Here is a 24043-nt window from a genome sequence, read left to right as displayed (position 1 = left end):
ACAGCCCCTGGGCAGGACTGAGGGAGACTCTGTGACCAGAGCTCCCTGCAGGGGGAGGAGTCAGGACAAAGTCCCAGGTCCCAGGCCAGGTTTTAGGGTCTCAGCCAAAGGGCGGAAGCTGAAGCATGAAGCTCAGTGTTGGGGAGTCCCCACCTCCCTGCAGTCTCACTTCTCCCTCTCACAATCTGTGTGGGGCCCTCCTTCTTTCCGCGTCCCCAGTTCTAACTCCCATTGGGTGTGTTCTAGAGAAGCCAATCAGGATCGCCCCCGTACCCAGTTATTGGTCTCTGCTGATCATGGAGTCCCCAACCCTCCTCCTGCTGCTCTGGGGGGCCCTGGCCCTGACCGAGACCTGGGCGGGTGAGTGCGGGGTCCAGAGGGAATGGCCTCTGGGGAGGAGGAGCGAGGGGACCCGACGGGGGAGCAGGACCCAGGACAGGGCGTCTCCACCTCCCATCCCCACACCCACCCCGTCCTGACCCCTCTCTTCTCCTTCCTGCTTCCTGTTTCCTCTCCGGGCCCCTTCCCCTCTCCTGTCCCTTTTACCCCTGACCCCGAACCCACTCCGGGAGGAGGGTCGCGGGTGTCAGCTCCTCCGCTCCGGCCCCCAGGCCCCCACTCGCTGATATTTTTCCAAACCGCCGTGTCCCGGCCCGGCCGAGGGGAGCCTCGGTACCTGGATGTCAGCTACGTGGACGACACGCAGTTCGAGCGGTTCGACAGCCACTCCGAGAGTCGGAGGGCGGAGCCGCGGGCGCCCTGGATGGAGCGGGAGGAGCCGCGCTATTGGGACCTGAGCACCCAGAACTCCAAGAGTCACGCACAGGCTTCCCGAGTGAACCTGCACAACCTGCGCCGCTACTACAACCAGAGCCAGGACGGTGAGCCAACGGACCCGGGTGGTCCCGACCCCCATGCCCCTGGAGCGCCCGGGGTCGCCCCGAGTGTCCCAGTGAGAGTTTCATCCTAACCCCCTCCCACCCCCAACCCCCACCTCCCATACACACACCCGAGGGGAGCCCGTGGTGACTTGGACCCGGTTTAGTTTCAGTTTCTGTTTAATCCCCGCGGGTGGGGCGGGGGCGGGTTCAGTGGGCAACATTGACCTTGGGGCGGGTCAGGGTCTCACACCTTCCAGCAGATGATCGGCTGTGAAATGGGGCCGGACGGGCGCCTCCTCCGCGGTTATTTCCAGTCCGCCTATGATGGCACCGACTACATCGCCCTGAACGAGGACCTGCGCTCCTGGACCGCAGCTGACACAGCAGCTCAGATCACCAGGCGCAAGTGGGAGGAGGCCGGTGAGGCTGAGGAATGGAGACACTTCCTGCAGGAGGACTGCCTGGAGTGGCTGCACAGATTCCTGGAGAAAGGGAAGGAGGTGCTGCAGCGCACAGGTACCAGGGGCCAGGGGCCTCCCTGCTCTCCCCTGGGCCTGGGGCTCCACAAGGAGACAGGACACAGGGTCAGTGTCAGAACAGCCCTCCTTTGGGCCAGGAGACTGAGTCCGCTGGCTTTTCAGATCCAGGGATGCCCACCCTTCTCTCAGGGACACTTTGGGTGCAGTCTGTCAGGGACAATTACAGGGGAGGCCAAGCCTGAAATAACTGATCAGGGTTCCCATTGACCCTGCAGAGGCTCTGGGACCCATGGGGACTTGCTCTCTCAGGCCCTGTTCCCTCCCCTTGCCCAGTGTATTTGAGGTCAGACAGGGACTTTTCTGAGTAATTTAGACTCCACCCAGGAAGGAAAGAGTTATCATTTCTCCCCCTGAGGCCTGCCTCCCACCCTGGGCTGTGTCCCTGACTAGAACTCTCTAAAGACTGGAGATCATCCCCAGATGCTACCCTATTTCCCCGAAAATAAGACAGTGTCTTATATTAATTTTTGTTCCCAAAGATGCTTTAGATCTTATTTTCAGAGGATGTCTTATTTTGCCATGTGCTATGTCTTATTTTCGAAGAAAGATGGTATGTCCAGGCTGGTGGCTGCTTGTGTGCTCCCTCGCCCACCCCAGGTATCCTGTCCACTCTCATGGTCACATAGCGCTGCTGGAGGGTCCCCTGACAATGCCAAGTTCCTGAATTTCCTCACCCTTCTCCTCAGACCCTCCAAAGACACAGGTGGCCCACCACCCCATCTCTGACCGCGAGGTCACCCTGAGGTGCTGGGCCCGGGGCTTCTACCCTGCGGACATCAGCCTGACCTGGCAGCGTGATGGGGAGGAGCAGACCCAGGACATGGAGCTTGTGGAGACCCGGCCTTCGGGGGATGGAACCTTCCAGAAGTGGGCGGCCCTGGTGGTGCCCTCTGGAGAGGAGCAGAGATACACGTGCCATGTGCAGCATGAGGGGCTGCCACAGCCCATGACCCTGAGATGGGATGAGGTGGGGTTTGGGCACAACGCTTGGTCTCAGGAAGGCAAAGGTATGTGGAGGACTTCAGTGGGGTCGGGGCTGAGGCCTGGGGGTTAGGGCCCTCACCTCCCTTTCCCTTCCCAGAGCCATCTTCTCAGGGTATCATCCCCCTAGTGGGCCTGGTCATCCTTGGAGCTGTGATCACTGGAGCTGTGATGTGGAGGAGGAGGAAGCGCTCAGGTAGGGAAGGGGTTGGGCAGAGTGTCCTGTCTCATTGAGGGTTGCAAGACCACGTAGAAGTGTGTTCTGCTTCATTAATGGCAAGTACCATCCCCACACGTGTGGTTGCCCAGCGTAGGGCCCTATTTGCCGACACTCACTCTTCAGTAAGACACGGGTGAACATGAGGGACACATTCATCACCTTGATGATTCTAGTGAGGAGGCCTGGTTCCCAGCACTCCCAGCTCAGAGTGCAAGGTCCCTGCTGAGGACAGACCTCTGGGAGGATGGGTGGTCCACTCCCCTCACGTGTAGTTTCCTCAGGGTTCCTGATCCTGCCTTGGGTGTATAGTCTCAGTTCTGGAAACTTCTCTGGTCTCCAGGAATAGGAGTTTTTTGGGACCTCATGGCCCTGCCTCCTCTCTGTCTTCTCACAGGATGTTTTCTTCCCACAGGTGGACAAGGAGGGAGCTATGCTCAGGCTGCCAGTGAGTATGGAGGGTGACCCCTGAGATCCTGTGATAGTACAGACTGGATCCCATGGGGGACCTCACCCCATAGTTCCTCTCTTAGCCTCCTCTCCTGGGGCCTCTGACCACGTCCTGTTTTGTTCTACCCCAGGCAGTGATAGTGCCCAGAGCTCTGATGTATCTTTCACTGTTTCCAAAGGTAAGACTCTGAGGACAGCAGGGGTTGGGGTAAAAGGGGAAGGACCTGGTGATGGGGATTCTTTGGGATACAGGGAGCCTGCGGTGTGCGGTTGAGAATGTCACTGCTTACAGCCACTGAACTGTGTTGTTCTTTACCATTTTCTTCTACAGCGTGAGGAACTTCAGGGACTGAGAAATGATTTTTCACACACTCACTTGGTGATGCAAGAACCTCAGATTTCCTGTTGGTACTTCCTGGTGCGCTCAGCTGCAGCTTCTCCCTGCCTGATTGAACTAAGAGTGTGGATATGCATTCTTCTTCCTTCTTGCCATGGAGGGGTGATGGGTTCATTAAAGGGGAACAGCCCAGCTGGTGAGCCTCAGTGATTGAACCAGGAAGTCGTAGAAGGATTCCCTTTCAGGGCATAAGCCCAGATTTCAGCTCAATTCACACCCGGGTCCTGCAAGTGGTACAAATGGATGATTCTCTCATCTTTGATGTTTCAATCTGTCTTCCTCTTTTTTCCTCTCTCAGAAAATCAATAAAGATATATATATATTTTTAAATAGTTAAGGAGAAGATCCTAATATTTGAGAGAAATAAAGGGAAGCATCGAGAACTTGTCAGGTCCTGTGTGTGTGCTGTGCTGAGGCCGTTGCAGGGGGACAGGAGAGGCTATGAGGACCGAGTGTGGTCAGGGCTGTGCCCAGTTGGTTCCTGGTCTCTCTTCAGCTGGGTCACCCCTCTGTTCCTTTGTCCTCCCTTTAGTAGAACCTTGTCCCACCAGGACTGTCCATCGCAGGGACTCAACATCACCAGGCTTTATGAACTGTCCTCATGAGGAACATCTCCAAAACCGTGGGCAGTAAGGCCTTCCTGTGCAGGTCAGCCAAGGCTCAAGCCTGGGTCCTGCCCTGAGCCCTCATCTCTGGGACTGTATTGGTTGTTTTTTGTTTGTGTAGAGGACTATGCCTGTTCGTGTTCTTGTTATGAGTTTTGTTCTCTTTCTTCTGTTGAATGTCCTCTATCCAAAATCAGCCAGAGGCATGTTATTTATCATTGTGCCCACAAGGCCCAGGGGTGCCTGCACACAAGAGTCCGTGGTCTGGAGAGATGAATTTTCAGTCTCATCCTGTTCTTGGCTTTTTCCAGGAATTGATTGTTCTTTCCATCTTTTCCTAAACTCTCAAGCAACCAGGTTCTGGAATTATCAGAGAGGAGGGATCCTGTAATTGGTCTTCTTAGATAAGTTCCTGTTGGAATTCTGCTCTGCTCGCCCCATCTCTCCTTGCCCTTCCCGCCAGAACTAGCTGCAGTGGGAACCCTAAGAGTTCTGAAGCGGAGTCTACTGTAGAGGCAGGGAGAGCTGCTGCAGTAGGTGCACTGATGTCCATGTGAGAGGTAACTCTGCTGTAGCTGCCATAGGACAGCTGTGGTCTGAGGCCACTTTAATGAAGATGTGCCTCTAGCATCGGGAGGTGCTCTGCACTGATCATTCATGAACCAATATTAGTAATGTGTCAGATGTGTGACAGTGTTTCTGCATGTGGGGAACATTGAAAGAACATTGAAAGAAAATCAGAAAAGCTGAGGAATCTGTGTGACAAGGGCAAGGCAATTCCAAGTGTGGCTGTCAGGGACATGGACCATGGCTGATATTTTTGTTAGTTTTTAATATATTACACACACACACACACACACACGCACACACACACACACAGGGTGGCTAGATTATTATGATCTCTGAACGCAGTGTATATCCTATATAATAAAATACTAATATGAAAATTGTCCCCTCCACCAGGAGTTTGACCAGGAGGCAAGCCAGTCAACCACCCATGTCCCTTTCCCCTGGCCAAGCTGGCCAGACTTCACCCATGCACAAATTCATGCACTGGTCCTCTAATATACACACACACACACACTGAATGACCTGGTGATTATGCATTCAGAGATTTTATAATCATCTGGCCAATCAGATCATACTAGTGGCACAGTGCATGAAATTTGTGCACAGGAGGCAGGGGTCCCTCTGCTCAGCCTGTATCCTCTCCAATTTGGGACCCCTTGGGGGATGTCTGACTGCCAATTTAGGCCAGATTAGACTTAAACCTGCAGTTGGACATCCCTCTTGAAATCCAAGACTGTTGTCTCCTAACTGCTTGCCTTCCTTCCAAATCACCCCTAACCCCTCTGCATGCCTGCTTGCCTAATATCCCCTAACTACCTTCCCTTGTAAGTCTAATCACCTCTAACTGCCCTCCCCTGCTGGCCTGACCACCCCTAACTTCCCTTCCCTGCTGGCCTGATTACTCCTAACTGCTCCCTTGCTGGCCATATCACCGCTAATTGCCTCTGCCTCAGCTCCATCACTGTGGCTTTGTCTGGAAGGAGGACCAGACGACTGGTAGATGTATGGTCGACCTGGTCTAATTAGCATCTGACCCTTTTATTAGTATAGATTTTATTGATTTCAGAGAGAACGGGAAAGGAAGAGAGCTATAGGAACAGTAACGATGGGATAAAATCATTGATTGGTTGTCTCCTGCACATCCCCAGCTGGGAATGGAGCCCACACCCCAGGCATGTACCCTTGACCAGAATCCAACCCAGGACTCTTCAGTCCTCAAGTTGACACACTATCCAATGAGCTAAACCACTAGGGCTTGTCTGATTGATTTAGGTGTCCAGTCAGTGGTGGCCTCACTGGGAAGGGAGCTTGAGGAAAGCATTGGAGACTATGAGAAATTATCCTTGTGGATGTCGAGAAGAAGTCCTTTCCAGTAGTGGAACCTCCAGTGGGAATGGCCTGGAGCTGGAGTGTGTCCTGATTAAGAGGGAGGAGGCCAGTGTGGGAATGGAGCAGAGTAATGGAGATGAGATGAAGACAAGGCCAGACCTCCTGAGCCTGGAAGATGGGAGAAGGGCAGGGACGGTTCTCTGAGTGAGGAGGAGCCACAGAAGAGTTTAGAGCAGGAGAGGCCTGGCCTAGTACCCCCTTTAAAGGATCACTGTGGCTGCTGAGCTGAGAACAGTGGTAGGTGAGGGGTGGTGGGGAGGCAGGAAGAATCTGTGAGGGGCTCCAGGCTGGAGAGGCTTCCAGGGGCTGAGAGGTAGAAAGAGAGGGCTTGCTGGGATTCTGGTTCCTTCTGAAGATGGACTTTAGAGCGTGCTTACTGGTTAGTCTCAAGCACATGAGATAGGAGTCAAGGTCACCAAAAACCTCAGAGGATACAAGTAGACAGAGTTCCCATTATAAGAATTGAGCAGACACTGGAGCAGCCTATTTGCAGGGCATCATAGGCCTTCATTTTAAGAGCTGCTGGATCTGAGTGTCTATTAGCAACACAAGGAAGTCTTCAGATGGGCAGTTGGACAGAGGAGTCTGGAGATCTGGAGAGATGTTGGTTGGAGAAACAGACTTGGGAGGCGACACAGGTAAATGACATTTAAACCCTTGAGAACAGAGGAGCTCAACAAGGGACTGATGGCTACAGGAGACCAAGGAAGAAGGACTGAACCCAGGACCTAGTGCTGAGCCACCTGGTTAGACTGCACACCAGAGCCCACTGCACTGTCTGCCTTAGAGTCTAGAAGGCACAGGAACCACCTGGACCTCTTGTCAGCTCAGGACGTCTGGAGCAGAGTGAGAGAGTCTGGCTCTATCCCAAGGCGCTGATTCTGCAGGTCTTCAGATCCCACATTGAGCAGCCAGAACCCAGACCTGGACCCCGTATGGCGTGTGTCAGCCTTGCCTGCAGGGTTGTTACACGGGTGGTTCCTGGTCTGGGCCTGATTCTCTGGCTCTGTGGGTCTGGGAGAGGCTGGGGGTTTTGTCAGAAGCCCTCAGGCAATCCTGGGGCTCAGCCAGCCTGGGAACCACTGAGGCCAGTACCAGAGTTTAGGGTGGGAATGGGTTTTACATCCACATTTAAAGTTTTCATTTTTCTCCAGAAAGAAAAGGGAGGACATTTTATCATCAGTTATGAGACATGATGTTGGGAGTAATGTGTCATTCTCTGTGCCATGGGGTAGAATCAGGTCTAAGAGTCAGGACATGGGCCCTGGGTCCCAATAATAATGTCTCCGGAGGCCTGCTCTCTGAAACTCTTCCCTAGATATATTTCTTGGAGCAAACAATGGAATCCCAAGCTATTTTAATCTATATAATAAAAGGGAGATATGGTAATTAGACCAGACATCTTGCAGGCGTCCTTCCTGATAAATTCTGGGCCCGAGGGGTTAGAAGGGATCAGGCAGGTAGGCAGGTGAATGTTTAGGAGCCAGCAGTCCTAGATTGCCAGAGGTATGTCCCAGAAATCCCCCGAGGGTTTCCAGATTAGAGCGAGTACAGGCCGGGCTGAGCTCTCCTGCACTCCCCAATCCCCTACCCTGCAGCAAGGCCAGGCAGGAATTTTGTGCACCGGGCCTCTAGTTAAGATATAAAGTAGCTTTTTCTTTAAAGCTCCTAATGCTAGCCCAGGAGGATTAAAATGGACAGCACCCTGGTGTGGGGTGCTGTACATTCTAGTTACCCACCCCTTATGTCCCAATAAATGAAAATACAAAGAAAAAAAAAGATATAAAGTAGTACATACATGATATTGGGGTCTAATATTATTTAAGGGAAAACCACAGGCCTCAGGTCACACAGCCAGAAACTGATCCACATTCAGCCCAGGTGGGGTCCTACACAGGACCACTGCCCTGCTGCTGGGCACAGATGTCACTGCTCACACTACTAACCCCAGATGCTGAACCTTGTCCCTCTGGCTGGGATGGCTACCTCTGCTGCTCTTGATACCTGCACTGTCACTGACACTCCCACCCCACCTTGTCAAATGCAGCCTGCACAGTCCCAGCCTCTCTGTGTTACCTGGTCCTGAGGCACAGTCTGGCATGATTACATGTCCAGATGCATGAATGTTGGGGGACGTGGGTTTCCCTCTCTTATGGAGGGACATGATATCTGCCTCTCACCAAGGCTCTTTATGTGTGGAATTCTCCTGTCAGAAGAATTCAGTTGCTGGGGTGAGGGATGGATAAGGATGACAAGTGTCAAATGGAGTAAACATCTGAGACTGGGACTGTGGTGCTTTGCAGGCACTCGGGTTTGGCTGGAAACCAAGTGACCAATATAGGACAGCCCATCTGGAGGGCTACTCGCTGGCTCTCTGTGGGATGGTGACGAATTTTTGCCTGCAAAAAAATTGTATTCCAAGGCATTTTAAAGGATCTTCTCTTTAAATAAAATAAGAAGGGAAAGACATAAATCATAATAATAAAATGGTAAAAACTACATACGTATTGATATTCACTTTAAATGTAAGTGCATTAAATGCTCCAATCAAAAGTCATAGGGTAGCTGAATGGATGAGAAAACAAGACACTTATATGTGCTGTTTTCAGCCCAGGTGGGGTCCTACACAGGAGCCACTGCCCTGCTACTGGGCACCGATGTCACTGCTCACACCACTAACCCCAGATGCTGAACCTTGTCCCTCTGGTTGGGATGGCTACCTCTGCTGCTCCTGACACCTGCACTGTCACTGACACTCCCACCCCCTTGCCAAATTCAGCCTGCACAGTCCCAGCCTCTCTGTGTTACCTGGTCCCGAGGCACAGTCTGGCATGTGGTTACATGTCCAGATGCATGAATGTTGGGGGACGTGGGTCCCCCAAACAAAAGGAATCCAAAGAAGACCACATCAAGACACATCATAATTAAAATTCCAAGAACAAAAGACAAAGAGAGAATATTAAAAGCAGCAAGAGCAAAGAAGGTAGTTACCTATAAAGGAGCACCCATACGATTGTCAGCTGATTTCTCAACAGAAACCACGCAGGCCAGAAGGGATGGCAGGAAATATTCAAGGTGATGAATAGCAAGAACCTACAGCCAAAAATACTCTACCCAGCAAAGCTATCACTCAGAATCGAAGGCCAGATAAAGAGCTTCAAAAATAAATTTAAGCTAAATGAGTTCATCACCGCCAAACCAGAATTATATGAATTGCTGAAAGGAGTTCTTTAAGAAGAGGAAGAAAATAAAAATGAAAATTATGAACAACAAATACCTAACTATCAACAAGTGAATCTAAAAACCAAGGGAAGTAAAAGACATGATGAACAATATTAACTGGTGAATATAATAGAATTAGAGGTATGGAAGGGGAGTGGACTGATGATTCATGGGGAAAAGAGGAGTGGGGGGTCCGGGATAAAACTGAATATAAACTGTGAACCTATGGAGGATGGGGAAAGGGCAGAGGGTGAGATGGGAAACTAGAGGGGGAAAAAATGGGGAACATTTGTAATAATATGAAAAATAAAGATTTATTCAAAAAATAAAATATTGACTTCAGATGGAAAAACACACACCAAAGGTAAAGAAATCAAAGAGACATTTCATGCAAATAGGAACAAAGATACTAAAAGCTGGGGCAGCAATACTACTACCAGATAAAATAGATTTTAAAGCAAAGATTCTAATTAAAGACAAGAACATTTCATAATGATAATGGAGTCAATCCAACCAGAGGATATAACCCTTATAAACATTAATGCACCCAACATGGGAGCACCTAAATGCATATGTAAAGCAAATATTAATGGATATAAAAGGAGAGATTGACAGTAATGTAGTCATAGATCTATACATATATAATGGAATATTACTCAGCCATAAAAGAATGAAATCTTACCACTTGTAACAACATGGATGGATTTAGAAAGTATTATGCTAAGTAAAAGAAGTCACTTATATGTGGAATTTAAAAATCAAAATAAATGAACAAACAAAATAGAAACAGACCCAGATACAGAGAACAAACTGGTGTTTGCTATAGGGGAGAGCATTTGCATTGGAAGAAAGGGGTGAAGGGATAAAGAACCTCAAATTTGCCATCTTGTAGAGGCTAAATACAGACTGACAGAAAAATATATGAACAATTCACCAGTCAGGCCCCCCCGTGACTGCAGCTCAACCCCGTGGGACATGGAGCAGAAGAACTGCCGGCTGAGCCCAGCCAACCAGAGAACGGGAGAGAATTAAAAGGTCGTTTTACAGGGATTGCTTGTTACTCAGGGTCGATAACAGGAACACAAACCATAGAATTCACTGCTATGCCTATGTTCTCATTATTGTCTGTCTCTCCTGTCGGACTGTCAGCACCAGGAGAGCCGTGTCTGACTATTTTCATGAAATGTTTACCAGGCCTCAGGGGAAGCCTGGCACAGAGGCCCTCACTACATCACAGTGGATGAAGGAGTAAATGCTGACCAGGTTCCTTACAGCTGATCTGAGTCAGGAAGGGAGGGTCACTGTGTTTGGTTTGGAGCCTGTTTCATTCCGATGGGGCTGCCATAACCAAACAGCACTGACAGGGTGGATGATATACAAGTTTTATATTCTCCCAGTTCTGGAGGCTTCAAGTCCAAGATCAAAGTGCCAGGCAATGTGGTTTCTGGTTGAGGGCTCTCTTCCTGGCTTGTAGATGGCTGTCTTCTCCCCATGTCTTACCAGGACCTTTCCTCTGTGTGTGCAGCAAGGGGGGAGTGGAGGTATCTGATATCTCTCTCTTATTACCACCTGTCCTGTCCAATTAGAGCCCAGCCCATGATCTCATTTAACCTTAAAGATCTCCTTAAGGCTCTGTATCTAAATGCAATCACGTTGGAGGGCTGATACCTCAACCTGTGAATTTTGGGGGGACATAACTCAGTCCATAAATGCTTTTCCTGTGATGTGTGATTTTGTTACCTGTCAACTGGTCTCCGCCTCCTGAGCCCCTCCTCAAGCCTGATGCTCAGTGCCTCCAGAGGCTGGTCTCTCTCAGTGCCTCCAGAGGCTGGTCTGCCCACCACTGGCCACTGAGTCCTTTGGGTAGGGGGTCCGGGTAGGTTTTGCGGTCAGGGATGATTGATGCTCAGAGGCAGCCACAGTTCAGCTGCCACACATGGGAGCCCTCCCCTGGCTTGTGGCTTCCCTGCCTGTTCAGCAGCTTAAACAGTACCACAGGCTGGTTTATAATGGGCAGAGCTTATTTCTCCCAGTTCTAAAGGCTGAGAAGTTACAATCAAGGTGCCAGCAGATTCAGGGTCTGGTGAGGCCACTCCTGGTTCATAGACGCCCATCCACTCACTGTGTCCCCACATGTGGGCAAGGCCAGACAGCTCTCCGGAGTCTTTGTTATCAGGGCTCCACCCTCATATTGCAATCTCCTTCCGAAGGCCTCGCCTCCAAATACCATCACATTGGGGTGAGGTTTCCACCTGTGAATCTTGAGGGGACACACACCTTCAGCCTATAGCACCCGCAGAGTCCTGGGTCAGCTGTCAGGGAGGATTGAGGCTTAGGGCTGAGGCTGCGGAGTTCCTATGTTCAGGGATAGGGGGAGCAGAGAGCAGGGTGTGGAGGGTCCTGTCTGAGAAGGCGGGTGGGTGGGTCACCACAGAGGAAAGCGATAGGACCCCAGAATCTTCTGGCCACACACAGCTGAGAGTGACTGGACTGCTGCTGGGCAATGGGCAGCCTGGGTCCTCTCGCTGAGGACCTTGTCGCCCAGTGAAGTGCTCAGCCCACACCCAGGTTCAGCTTCTGGTCCTCAGGGTCTGGCCTGGCCCGAGGCCTGTACTGTCCCAGGGGAGGAAGGGATCCCGAAGGCCAGGATGGCCTGCTGCTCAGGGCTGGGCTCAGACTTGACAGAGGTATTGGCCCAACTAGTGGAACCCTGGACACCCCAGGACTTTGGGACCAGGGCTCATCCCTACAGGGGCAGCCCAGCCCTTTGCTGTCCATCACCCAGAAGACACCTTCCAAACACCCGCAGGCGTCCCCATGGAACACCCTACCCTGCTGCTCTCCTCCCTGAAGCTTCTACCCCTATGCCTGCTGCCTCCCCCATCCTGACCTCCTCAGGGGCATCCATGCCTTCCCAAGCCTGACACCCCAGCCCCACCCCACCCCCAGCTCTGAGACAAGTGGCACCTGTTCCCAGGAGGAAGGTCTCTAGCTCCAGAGGCAGCAGCGGGCACAGGGGACAGGTTCCTGGGTGTCCAAGCCCATCCGGGAGACTAAGGACTCCTAGTTTGATAGTGGGGTGCAGCTGGACCTGGGAGCCAGTGGTTATGGCCCAGGGGACCTGGCTCTTTCCTGAGGCAGCGTCCACAGTGACCCAATGGGGAGTAAGCATCAACATCAGTGTGCATTTAGAGAAAACACTTTGCACCTTGAATTTGACAGGGCCCCCTCTCCTGTGTTCAAAGCCCTGCTCTGGTACTTAGAACAGAAGGAGTCCCTGGAAGGTGCTGACTGAGCAACAGAAAGGGGAGCAGGCTCTTCTGTCCTCAGCCCTGTGGCCACGCGAAGGCGCCCCGCGCTGCTCCCTGGGCTGCCTGTGTCCTGTCAGGGGCTGTGCTGTGAGTGGGTTCTGGAGAGCTGACTTGAAGGTGGGGCTTCTGCGGGGGATGAAGAAGCTTTGGAGAGTCCTGGGCTCCACAGTGTCCAGGTCAGGACAGGACAGGGATTGACTGAGTAGAGTTCTCAGGAGCCAGGAGCCATCTCTGAGGTTCCCATCTCCTCACTGCCACCCCTCTCTCCAATCCCTTGAGGACAACACTATGGAAACCTGAAAAGTAGTAACATTTTCTTCTACTCCCCATTTCTTGTGGTTGTTGTTTCAAACTCAGTTTTCAAAATAAAGTCATCTCTTATTTGGGAACAACATCTCAATGTCTACACAATCTTCCACAGTGTGGACATGCACATTGGGACTATTGTGGCTAAAGCACAGCTCCCAGGGCCTTCTGTACCCCATAAGGATAGCACAGGGATCAGAGCAAAGTAGCCTGGGTCCCAGGTGCCACAGTAAGCAGGTGCCAGCATCCGGGGGAAGGAAGGCCTACTCTTGCATGAAGTTTCCTGCATCAGGCCTCTAGTTTCATCATATGTTGTAATGCAATATCAGTAAACCATTTATCACAAATGTGCCTGTTTCCCAGGCCTGAGTCCTCCCTGTGGTACATCTCCTCCAACAGTCCTTTGAGCCCTTTGGGATCTTAGCTTATTATCCAGTCATCTATTCACTGTCCCTCACCCTCCATGTTCTCTCCTCCCTCCTCACTCATCTTAAACTCCATAATTCACCATTTCAACCCCTCCTTTAGCTCTCCATGGCTGTGTCACTCTTGCTTGTGAATTCTACCTCTGCCTACCATGTACCTGGCCCCCTTGCGACTACAGAAGGCTGGAGAACAATACAGCCACGCGACACTGTGATGTTAAAGTCATGACTCAGACCACAAAGGCATCCACTCCACTGCCCACAATCATCCAGTCCCTGCACGGCCCTCTTAGTCCCCCATCCTCCGCTCAAACAGCCACCCTCCTTCCCCATCTGTTACTATTAGTGCCCTGTTTTCTGCTTCACTGAGAACACTGAACACATTATAGGACAATTACAGGTTTCCAACACCATCTACTTCAAAACCATTACCACGGATCAGCTGTCCACCCCACTTACCCCTTGTTTAGTGGCTTATTGTTTTGAGCCACTGACATTTGGGGTAGTTTGTTGCTCAGCAGCGGACACATAATAAAGCTCTCTTCAGCTTCTCTCAGTCTACACCTTGGTTTCCATGCACTTGAAAAATGTTACCTGCACTCACTGTCTCCAGTTCTCCCATTCTCTCCCATATTTTCTGTCTTTCCTCCCTTCCCCCTTCTGTCTTTCCTTCTCTCCTTCCTTTGTGCTTTATCATCAGATCTCCCAATCATATAAAATAATGCTGTGTGGTCATGCCAAGTGAAGCATTATGTGGGTCTATATGTTAATAGTATAAATATAAGGGCTATGGAATAAGAGTAAAGGAAATAATTAAGAGTCTGAAAAGAAAATGTCTCTGTGATGACAACTTTGCAATGCAAGGAACCAAAGAACTGACTTTTAACTCTTAATGCTTCTACTTAATCTGTGTTTTGATTTATTTTCAGAACAACTATATCAGCAACATGAAGTATTCCACATTCCTGGTAAAAGTTTAAATAGGCACAGGCACTTTTAAATCACACAAGCATCATCGAGTCTCGTTAAAGTGCAGGCCACACAGGACCCAGCATCCCCACCCCTGACCATCCCCTCTGGGGAATTTCTTGTCTTGTGTCCCAGGAGACATGTACACTAATGTTTAGAGCAACTGGAACAACCACATATACATCAATAGGAAAATAGCAAGATTTTCATAAGGATAATCATCAAATGTAAGACTTAGCACTCAAAATGGAAGGACAGCCTCACAGGTGAGAGATAACCCTTAGGTAATGCTGAGTCTCTGCGTGTCCATGCAGTACCAGTCCTATGTGCAGGCAAATGTAAAACTGGCAAAACTAAGATTTGGTTTGCAGATATGTGTATACTTATTGAAAATCTTTAGAATATCTCAAGGTATAAGAAGCACAGGAATCAGGTTATAGGTTACATCTGCGGGACGGGACTGTGTCCACTGATGGCTGTTGGCACCAACTCAACATGAACAGGAATGCCCCATTTGAAATGCCCAGTCTTTAAACTCTTTGATCTAGCTACTGTATATTCTCAACTTTGTTTCCACTCACTGTAGTGAACATTATTATTAATGGCATCACTAAGAAAATCTTACAAATACTGCTGTATCTCCTTTCTCTATCTCAAACTTTTCCAAAAGTGAAATATAGAGCATTGAAGAAACTAATCAATTAAAGCAAGCAATATTTTATTTGGTGGAATGACTCGGGGAGGTGAATAGCCAGTCCCAAGTCACATACTTCCTGTGTGGATAGGAGAACTGAGGAGCTTTGTAACTCTGGCTGCAGGGCTAATTTAGACACTTTGCATATGAAGCGTCTGAAATCACTCATTTTAGGGATTAGCTTTCTGATATTCAGGGTTCCCAGATTGTGTTCCCCACAGTAGTTGACTTATCTTTGAGAAACCCTATCCAATGTTTTCAGGCACATCTCCTCCAGGTTTAAAGAGAACCCTCCTCCCCCTTCCCCAGGGCGAGCTCACTCTCTGGCATCAAGTTTCCAGGGTGAGTTTTCTTCTAGAAGTGTAGGTTAGGTTGGATGGAGCATTTGAATTGTCCGTCCGTCCTGCCGCCGCCCTCCCCCCCCTCCCCCCGCCCAACTGACTTTTCAGAACATTTCACTGTGGACATTCCCTTATGCTGAGACCACACTTTACTTGAGATAACATTCTGTTATCTCTTCCCTCCAGACAGAGAATTCTCGGCCCAGAAAAGCCTACCAGAAGTCCTTTGAAAACAGCTGACTCCTGTCACTGGATGCTGGAGTCATCTGGGGCTCAGCCTCCTGACGTGAAGATGATTGATTAAATTCGTAATCCCTCACCATTCTGGTCTCCTGGGTGCCTCCTTCACCGACCTAACAGTGTCCAGGGCAGAGGTGAGTGTGGGAGGCAGAGTCCATTTCAGGGAGAGGGGTTCCAGGAGGAGAGGGGAGGAAAGGGCTGGTCCCAGCCTGGGGAGTCTCCCTGGTTCTCACACAGCCCCTGGGCAGGAAGGACTGAGGGAGACTCTGTGACAGGAGCTCCCTGTGCAGGGGGAGGGGTCAGGGCACAGTCCCAGGTACCAGGCCTGGTCTCAGGTTCTCAGCTCCAGGGCAGAGTCTGAAGTGGGAAAAGAGTCTGAAGTGGGAAAGAGAGTTTCCATCTCTCAGCAGTTTTACTTCTCCCTCTCACCGTCTACATGGTTACTCGTGACGTCAGTAGAGTTCTCACTCCCATTGGTGTGAAGTTTCTAGAGCAGCCAATCAGCATCACCGCTGCTCCTGGTACAATGCTTCCAGGGCCTCTTAGGGGCTCAGACTGCGAAGAGAGAGAGGGTGCGGTCATGGGGTCCCCAGCCCTCCTCCTGTTGCTCTGGGGGCCTCTGGCCCTGACTGAGACCTGGGCACGCGAATGTGGGGTCAGGAGGGAACAGCTTCTGCGGGGATGAGCGAGGGAAACCTGCGTGGGCGCAGGACCCCGAGTTGGGCACGTCTCCACCACCCCCGCCCAGACCCCAAAACCCGGACCCCATCCTGTCGTACAGACTTCGGCCCAGCCCGGCGGGAGGAGGGTCGCGGGTGGTCAGCCCCTCCTCTCCGGCACCAGGCTCCCACTCCCTGAGACATTTCCTCACCGCTGAGTCCCGGCCCGGACATCCTAAGCCCCGCTTCGTCATCGTCATCATCGGCAACGTGGACGACACGCAGTTCCTGCGGTTCGACAGCGACTCCGCGAGCCCGAGGATGGAGCCGCGGGCGGCCATGGATGGAGCAGGAGGAACCGGGCATTTGGGACCTGAACACGCGGAATGCCGAGGTCGCGGCTCAATGTTTCCGACTGAACCTGGACATCCTGCGCGGCTACTACAACCAGAGCCAGGATGGTGAGCTACGCGGACCTGGGGCCAGGGACCCGGTCATGATCCCCATCCCCACGGACGGACTGGAGTCGCCCTGAGTGTCAGGGTCCAAGCTTCACACTGAGACCGTGAGACCCTCCTGGCCCACCACCCGGGAGGACCTGGTTGCACATTCAGTTTAGGATTAATGGGTGAGGGTTAGATGTGGTCCGGTCTGGGTGGGCGGGGCCTGACCTCCAGGCGGGATGGGGGTGGGGGTGGGGGGGCCGGGGAGCGGGACAGGGTCTCACACGCTCCAGTGGATGTTTGGCTGTGAAATGGGACCTGATGAGCGCCTTCTCCGCGGTTATACCAGTCCGCCTACGATGGCACCGACTACATCGCCCTGAACGAGGACCTGAGCTCCTGGACCACAGCTGCCACCACGGCTCAGATCACCAGGCGCAAGTGGGAGGAGGCCGGTGTGGCTGAGGAATGGAGACACATCCTGGAGGGGGAGTGCCTGGAGTGGCTGCACGCTCACCTGGAGAAAGGGAAGGAGGTGCTGCAGCGCACAGGTACCAGGGGCCAGGGGCCTCCCTCCTCTCTCCTGGGACTGAGGCTCCACAAGGAGACAGGACACAGGGTCAGTGTCAGAACACCCCTCCTTTGGGCCAGGAGACTGAGTCCGCTGGCTTTTCAGATCCAGGGACGCCCACCCTTCTCTCAGGGACACTTTGGGTGCAGTCTCTCAGGGACAAATAACTGATCAGGGTTCCCATTGAGCCTGCAGTGGCTCTGGGACCCATGGGGACTCGCTCTCACAGGCCCTGTTCCCTCCCTCACCCAGTGTATTTGAGGTCTGACCATGACTTTTCTGAGTCATTTGGCCTCCATCCAGGAAAGTACCAGAAATCTGTTTCCTCAGCCCGGTTCAACTTCCTGGCAAGTTGAACCGGGCTGAGGTAGGGAGGTGAGAATTGAGAAAAGAAAGAAAGACAGAAGAGCGGGTTTGGGAGGACTACAAGTCATCGAGGAACTGTAGCAAGTTTATTCACTGTGTAATGCTTTTTATACACAAGGCACTAATTAGGAGGTCTGTCCAGAGGAATGTATTCTTTGTTCCTCTTAATCTCCAAAGGAGAGATAGAACTGAAGGACAAATTCTTAGTACAGTAAATCTCAGTAAATAGTTACAGACTTCTTGGCAAGCCATGAAAGGTTGCTCTCATTCTACTGATAATCACCATCCAAACAGGTCAGGGAAAACTGTTTGGGTAGGGGGCCAGCCCTGCTAGCCCCCTCAGATACAATGACCTTGTCAGCTTACATCCTGTCACCAACAGATTCCCCTTTTCTGTTTTTTAGGCTAGTAATAATAAAAGTAAAATTTAAATAATAATAAAACACTAATATTTAAGTAATTGTAAACAATGCCAATGCAAAACGGAATTATATATATGTTATCATTTTCAAAACTTGAATGTCAAGAGCAAAACTTTGGCTATTGAAAAATAACAAAACAATAAGAGAGAAATTGAAACTATGGATATGTTAACATTTTTAGCTACTAAATGAAAGAAAAGTCTCTTGTGCTGCTGATGTATATTTACTCAGAGTCTTTTGACTTGGCTGTGCAAGACTTTGTAGAACACTGGAAGCTAACAGATGCTAGCATGAGTAGGAACATGATTGAAGAAGTATCTGCTGCACTTCAGTCATTGGTTTCTTCGGATGACTCTTTGTACCACAGTCTCTTGTGTAGCTTTCAGTTTCCTACTTCTTTTGCTTTGCTGTCATTAGGGCAGTCCTAAGTCCTTTTGAGCGAAGGGACACAGGAGCTTGTCTGAGTCCATTGTGGTGACACACATAACACTCCAGCACCTGAATTGGCTTTATTGCTCCTTCTGGAAAGATATAAAACACAACCTCTTTCCCACATTACTGCTGAATCTGATAAAACTGTTTTCTGGTTTATGCTTCCTTCCACCTAGCTGACTCTGTGAAGGCTATTGTACAGGAGGCCCGATGCCTTTCGCCTGCTGTATGATCCCTCTGCATCACAATTTAAAATTTTTTTTTAAGTATAAAAAGCATGACTGAGCTTTTCTTGAGGTGACACATAACATCTGTCTCCCCCTTTTTTTTTGTTTTTAAAATGATTTTAAGAGTACGAATGGCTCTTTCTACAATTGAGTGACATTTATTTTACTAGATTTGATTAGGTTTAAGTTTTGGGGATTTACGCCTAAAGTTGGTACAGGAAGGTGGATAATATACTGAGGAAATTATTTCTAATAAAATATGGAAATTGCCATTCTCAAATAATATTTTATAGACTGAAAATTAAATGAAAAGTTCCTCTGAATTAATGTGTCTTATAATAGCTGTTTTAATAATTTTTGCTATACTTACCATATAAGTACTATTACTATAGGTTGATGGGCTCCGTAGTAAAATCTGTTAAGGAATAAATATGAGCTTGTATTTCTATTGAAATATAAGAGGTTTGAAGGACTTTTGCTCCTCTGCTGTAGTATATCTAGCCTTTCTAGAACTGGATCTATCTGTAAAAATGGTTAATTCCTGAGTTATATTTTTTTTAATGTGGCAGTTAATACTATTCCCTGTGTTAGAAATAAATCAAGCCCCTAAGCTAGGGTTCCCGGTAGAATATAAAATCTTAAGTATTTTGACTTCTATGTAGAAGGGTGTGTACACCGACCTTCCTTGCCCTTGGTCCTGGGCAACCTGTAGCAATGCACAGGTGCTGACTGCTGTCATGGCAAGGTATTTCACTTTTATAATAAAATAAAGCAAATTTACTTTTGAATCCATAAGCCACAAATGTTGCCCTGCCTCTAGCTTAATTAAAAATGCAGGCGGCCACATAAAGTTAGGATTCAATTATTTATAAAATATTGGCTTTTCATGTAACTTAATTTATATGACATTGATTATATTGTAAAAGCTAATTTGTAAAGTAACTTAAGTAGGTATCTTTAATTTAAAACTAAAAAGGCAAAGAAACTTAGTAAAATTTATAGGTTTGATACTTTATTGGTCTGATCCAAAAGTATAAACAGTGTCCCACCTACAGCCAATTCAAAAATGTAGGCTGTATGAGGCCTTTTTGTCTTTCTTGAAATTCTACTGTTGTTGAAAATTTTGGCTATATTTAAGAAATATATTGTTTTTGCCTTTCTTATGGGCGAAAATTTTTATAATATTTAATATATAGTATATAAGTAAAATATATTAATTAATTTTATTTGATAAAGTTTTCCATGTGATTTCAAGTATCAATCTGTTTAATTAAAAAATATTTCTTTTGGCGGCGCTGTCACTGTTGTGCTCCTGTCAGGGCGCTGGCGACGAGGTGTTGAGGCCATCGCCCCGGCGGAGACTCTGGTGGGGCATCTTCTGGTGCCGCGCTAGTCCCGGGCTCGCTTCCTGCCGAGGCCGCCTCGGGGCCACAGCCTCCTCCGCCGCCACCGGCTCCCAGCGGCCACCGCGCCAGGCCCGCCCCTTTGTCTCCTCGGCCAACGCGGAAGACCTCAGTGGTTCAATAGCACCCCCAGATGTCAAATAAAACCTTGGTGGAAATTTTATTAAAGAATCTACAGCTACTACGTTTCTGAGACAAAGAGGATATGGCTGGCTTTTGGAAGTTGAAGATGATGATCCTGAAGATAACAAGCCACTCTTGGAAGAATTGGATATTGATCTGAAGGATATTTACTACAAAATCCGATGTGTTTTGATGCCAATGCCATCACTTGTGGTTTTAATAGACAGGTGGTGAGAGACAATCCCGACTTTTGGGGTCCTCTGGCTGTTGTTCTTTTCTTTTCCATGATATCATTATACGGACAGTTTAAGGTGGTATCATGGATTATAACTATTTGGATATTTGGTTCACTAACTATTTTCTTACTGGCCAGAGTTCTTGGTGGAGAAGTTACATATGGCCAAGTTCATGGAGTTATAGGATATTCATTACTTCCTCTCATTGTAATAGCCCCTCTACTTTTGGTGGTTGGATCATTTGAAGTGGTGTCTACACTTATAAAACTGTTTGGTGTGTTTTGGGCTGCCTACAGTGCTGCTTCATTATTAGTGGGTGAAGAATTCAAGACCAAAAAGCCTCTCCTGACTTATCCAATCTTTTTATTATACATTTATTTTTTGTCCTTATATACTGGAGTGGGATGTAAGTCACATGTAAGTAGAAAAAGACAATGTTACCTTTGAGTGAAGGCTGGGAATTTTTGCTGAAGGGATTGAAGAAAAGCTGTTGCTGATAAAATTTTACGTGTTCCAGATATAAAGACAGGTTTAAGGCTTTTTTAAAACAATATTTTGTTTTGGGATTTAATTAAGCAATTGCAGTGATCTGGACTTTTTTAAAATCAGAATTCTGAATTCTGTTTGATTCTTTATAGTGAGGCAGGGTGTGGGCACAGAGCCTGGTCTCAGGGAGACAGGGGCCTGTGGAGGACTTCAGTGGGTCAGGCCTGAGGCCTCTGGGTCAGAGCCCTTACCTCCCCTTCCCTTCTCAAAGCCATCTCCTTGGACCACCATCGCCCTTATAACCCTCGTTATGGGCCTGGTCTTCCTTGGAGCTGTGGTCGCTGGAGCTGTGATGTGGAGGAGGAGGAAGCACTCAGGTAGGGAAGGGGTGGGGCTGAGTGTCCTGTCTCACTGGGGGTTGCAAGCCCAGGTACAAGTGTGTTCTGCTTCATTAATGGCAAGTGCCATCCCCACACGTGTGGTTGCCCAGTGTGGGGCCCTATTTGCTGACACTCACTCTTCACGGGTGAACATGAGGGACACGGGTGAACATGAGGGACACATTCATCACCTTGATGATTCTAGTGAGGAGGCCTGGTTCCCAGCACTCCCAGCTCAGAGTGCAAGGTCCCTGCTGAGGACAGACCTCCGGGAGGATGGTTGGTCCAGTCCCCTCACACGTAGTTTAATCAGGATTCCTGATCCTGCCCTGGGTCTGTAGTCACAGTTCTGGAAACTTCTCTGGGCTCCAGGAATAGGAGTTTTTTTGGGGACCTCATGGCCCTGCCTCCTCCCTGTCTTCTCACAGGATGTTTTCTTTCCACAGATGGACAAGGATGGAGCTATGCTCAGGCTGCCAGTGAGTATGGAGGGTGACCCTGAGACTGTATGATAGTGAAGATGGGAGTCCATGGGGGACCTCAGCCCCGATAGTTCCTGCTTTAGTCTCCTCTCCTAGGGGCTCTGACCCCGTCCTGTTTTGTTGTACCTTAGGCAACAATAGTGCCCAGGGCTCTGATGTATCTTTCTTGGCTTTTAAAGGTAAAACTCTGATGTAACCAGAGGACAGGACCTGGTGATGAGGATTCTTTGGGACATAGTGAACCTGCATGAGCTGTTGAGAATGTCACCACTTACAGCCACAGAGCTGAATATTTCATGATCATTTTCTTCCATAGCGTGTGGCATGTGCCTTGTGGGGGAAGGAGTGAAGGGGATTTGTTCTATTTGTGCTCCCACTTTGTGACTCAAGAACCTCTGATTACTTTCTGCCAATGGCATTTGAATGTGTGTGTTTTATCAGCATAACATGAGGAGCTGGGAGGCTTGCCCATCCCTCCCACCACTCACCCTTCTCACACTTTCCTGTCCATCAGAGCCCGGCTGGGCCCTCCCCTTCCCTGTCTTTACTTGCTGGTGCTCAGTGGGGGACCGAGTCATGTGAGATTTACCCACACTCCCACTTTGTGACTCAAGTGAAAGGTTAGCATGGTGATATGCGGGCAGGCTACCCAGCCATTTTGAATGGAAATAAAGAAAAATGGAATTTATTTAAGGAAAGAGGATGGGGGGGTGGGATATCAAAGGGAAAAGGGCTGCACAGCACCTAGCCAAAAGGAGGTTGAGTGGATGATGGCAACACCCACAATTTTGAGTTTCATCCTTAGATGCAGTCACTGGCAGGAAACTCTGTGGCCAGTGGGTCTGGAGGCTAAATACCCTGTTTCCCCGAGAATAAGACAGTGTCTTATATTAATTTTTGCTCCCAAATATGCGGTAGGCCTCATTTTCAGGGGATGTCTTATTTTTCCATGAAGAAGAATACGGTACACACTTACTGTTAAATGAAAATAAAGGAAATTTATTACCTGTGTACGGTACGGTAGTAGGGTAGTTGTCAACGCAAACCAGCTAAACTGTGAATCCTACAGTATCAAGAATTCAATGATAATCATGTCATCATCTTCTGGAACATCATCATAACAATCCAATTCCTGAATTTCCTGGTGAATTTCTTGTGACTCCATTTCTTTCAGAATCAGTGGACCAAATCTCTCATGTTTAGCCTGGGGGGGGGGAGGGCCTTAGTTTTGGGGGGATGCCTTATATTTCACTCAGAAGAAAACTTGTAAGTAGGTCTTATTTTCAGAGGATTATTATTTTTGGGAAAACACAGTAGTTGGCTTGGAAGGGGATGGAATGCAGGTGTGGGGTCAGCTGTCTTTTGGGAAATTTCAGTTGCTTATATGGTCTCACTCCTGGTGTCTAGCAAGTTTCTCCTGCTCTTGCTCCCCTGTGGTGAGAAGCTTACAAATAGCCATTAAGTGTTATATTGTCTGATAGCCCTAACATCAAGAACCTCTGATTTAAAAAGAAAAAAAATTCAGATTGTTAATTCTCAAAAACCTAATTACTGTCTGGCAGTAATACTCGAGGGAAGTAGTTTTCCAGGTTATAACTTTTTGTAGAATATGTTCATTACATTCCTTCGTTTGCCTATAAGTTAACATGGCTCCAAAATGTAAAGGCCTGATTCCCAAATGAATGTGGAAGTGTTAAAATATGTGTGTTTGTGCCCACGTTTTATTCTCTGTACCGCTGTTTTGTTTTAAATATTTCATTTACATTTTTTTTTAACATTACTTGCTTGTTCAATGCTTTTGTGATGGATCAATTAAAATTATTTTCAAGATAAAAATAAAAATAAATAAAGAACCTCTTTCTGCAAAGGGCATCTGAATGTTTGTGCCTTCCTATCAGCACAACAAGGAGGTAGGAGGCTCCGCCTCCCCCCCTCCCCCCCACACCCCACTTTCCTGTCCCTCCCCATCCCTGTGTTTACTTGGGCTGAACAGCAATTTCTTACTGGCTGATTGAAATAAGACTCTGGATGTAAATTTGCTTTCCTGCTTCTTGCCATGAAGGGCTGATGGGTTAAGTAGAGAAGATTTTAAAATTACAGATGGAATAATTGGAATCACTGAGAACTAGACCCATGTGCTTGTTGTGCTGAGTCTGTAGCCTGTGGGAACAGGAAGGGCTGTGAGCATGCAGTGTGGTCAAGGGCTGTGTCAAGTTCCCAGGGTGAGTTTTCCTCTAGAAGTGTCCGGAGCAGGGGAGGAAAGGGCTGTTCCCAGC

At 48.8% G+C, this 24043-nt stretch overlaps 2 protein-coding genes across 4 annotated transcripts; both read left to right on the top strand.

Moving 5' to 3' along the window:
- The first annotated feature begins 204 nt into the window (after positions 1 to 204).
- Positions 205 to 23636, top strand: LOC311625310 (class I histocompatibility antigen, Gogo-B*0102 alpha chain-like). 3 transcript variants are annotated; one of them, XM_084889455.1, is made up of 9 exons: positions 205 to 360; positions 612 to 881; positions 1122 to 1397; positions 1964 to 2017; positions 2107 to 2427; positions 2502 to 2597; positions 3034 to 3066; positions 3200 to 3247; positions 3400 to 3798. In XM_084889455.1, the coding sequence occupies exons 1-9, from the start codon at positions 297 to 299 to the stop codon at positions 3402 to 3404; spliced, it is 1167 nt and encodes a 388-aa protein (XP_084745581.1). In that variant the 5' UTR covers positions 205 to 296; the 3' UTR covers positions 3405 to 3798. The 3 variants fall into 3 exon arrangements, with proteins under 3 accessions (XP_084745581.1, XP_084745582.1, XP_084745583.1); XM_084889456.1 differs by lacking the exons at positions 3200 to 3247; positions 3400 to 3798 and adding an exon at positions 21947 to 23636; XM_084889457.1 differs by lacking the exon at positions 1964 to 2017.
- LOC311625323 (BOLA class I histocompatibility antigen, alpha chain BL3-7-like) lies at positions 16066 to 20970 on the top strand. The gene is made up of 3 exons (XM_084889478.1): positions 16066 to 16657; positions 16989 to 17190; positions 19977 to 20970. Exons 1-3 carry the CDS (start codon positions 16655 to 16657, stop codon positions 20048 to 20050), a joined length of 279 nt encoding a protein of 92 aa, XP_084745604.1. The 5' UTR covers positions 16066 to 16654; the 3' UTR covers positions 20051 to 20970.
- Positions 23637 to 24043: the final 407 nt, after the last annotated feature.

The sequence above is a fragment of the Pipistrellus hanaki genome, assembly GCF_964339955.1.
Source record: "Pipistrellus hanaki genome assembly, chromosome: 7".
Lineage (NCBI taxonomy): Eukaryota > Metazoa > Chordata > Mammalia > Chiroptera > Vespertilionidae > Pipistrellus > Pipistrellus hanaki.
This window is presented reverse-complemented; position numbering and strand designations above follow the sequence as displayed.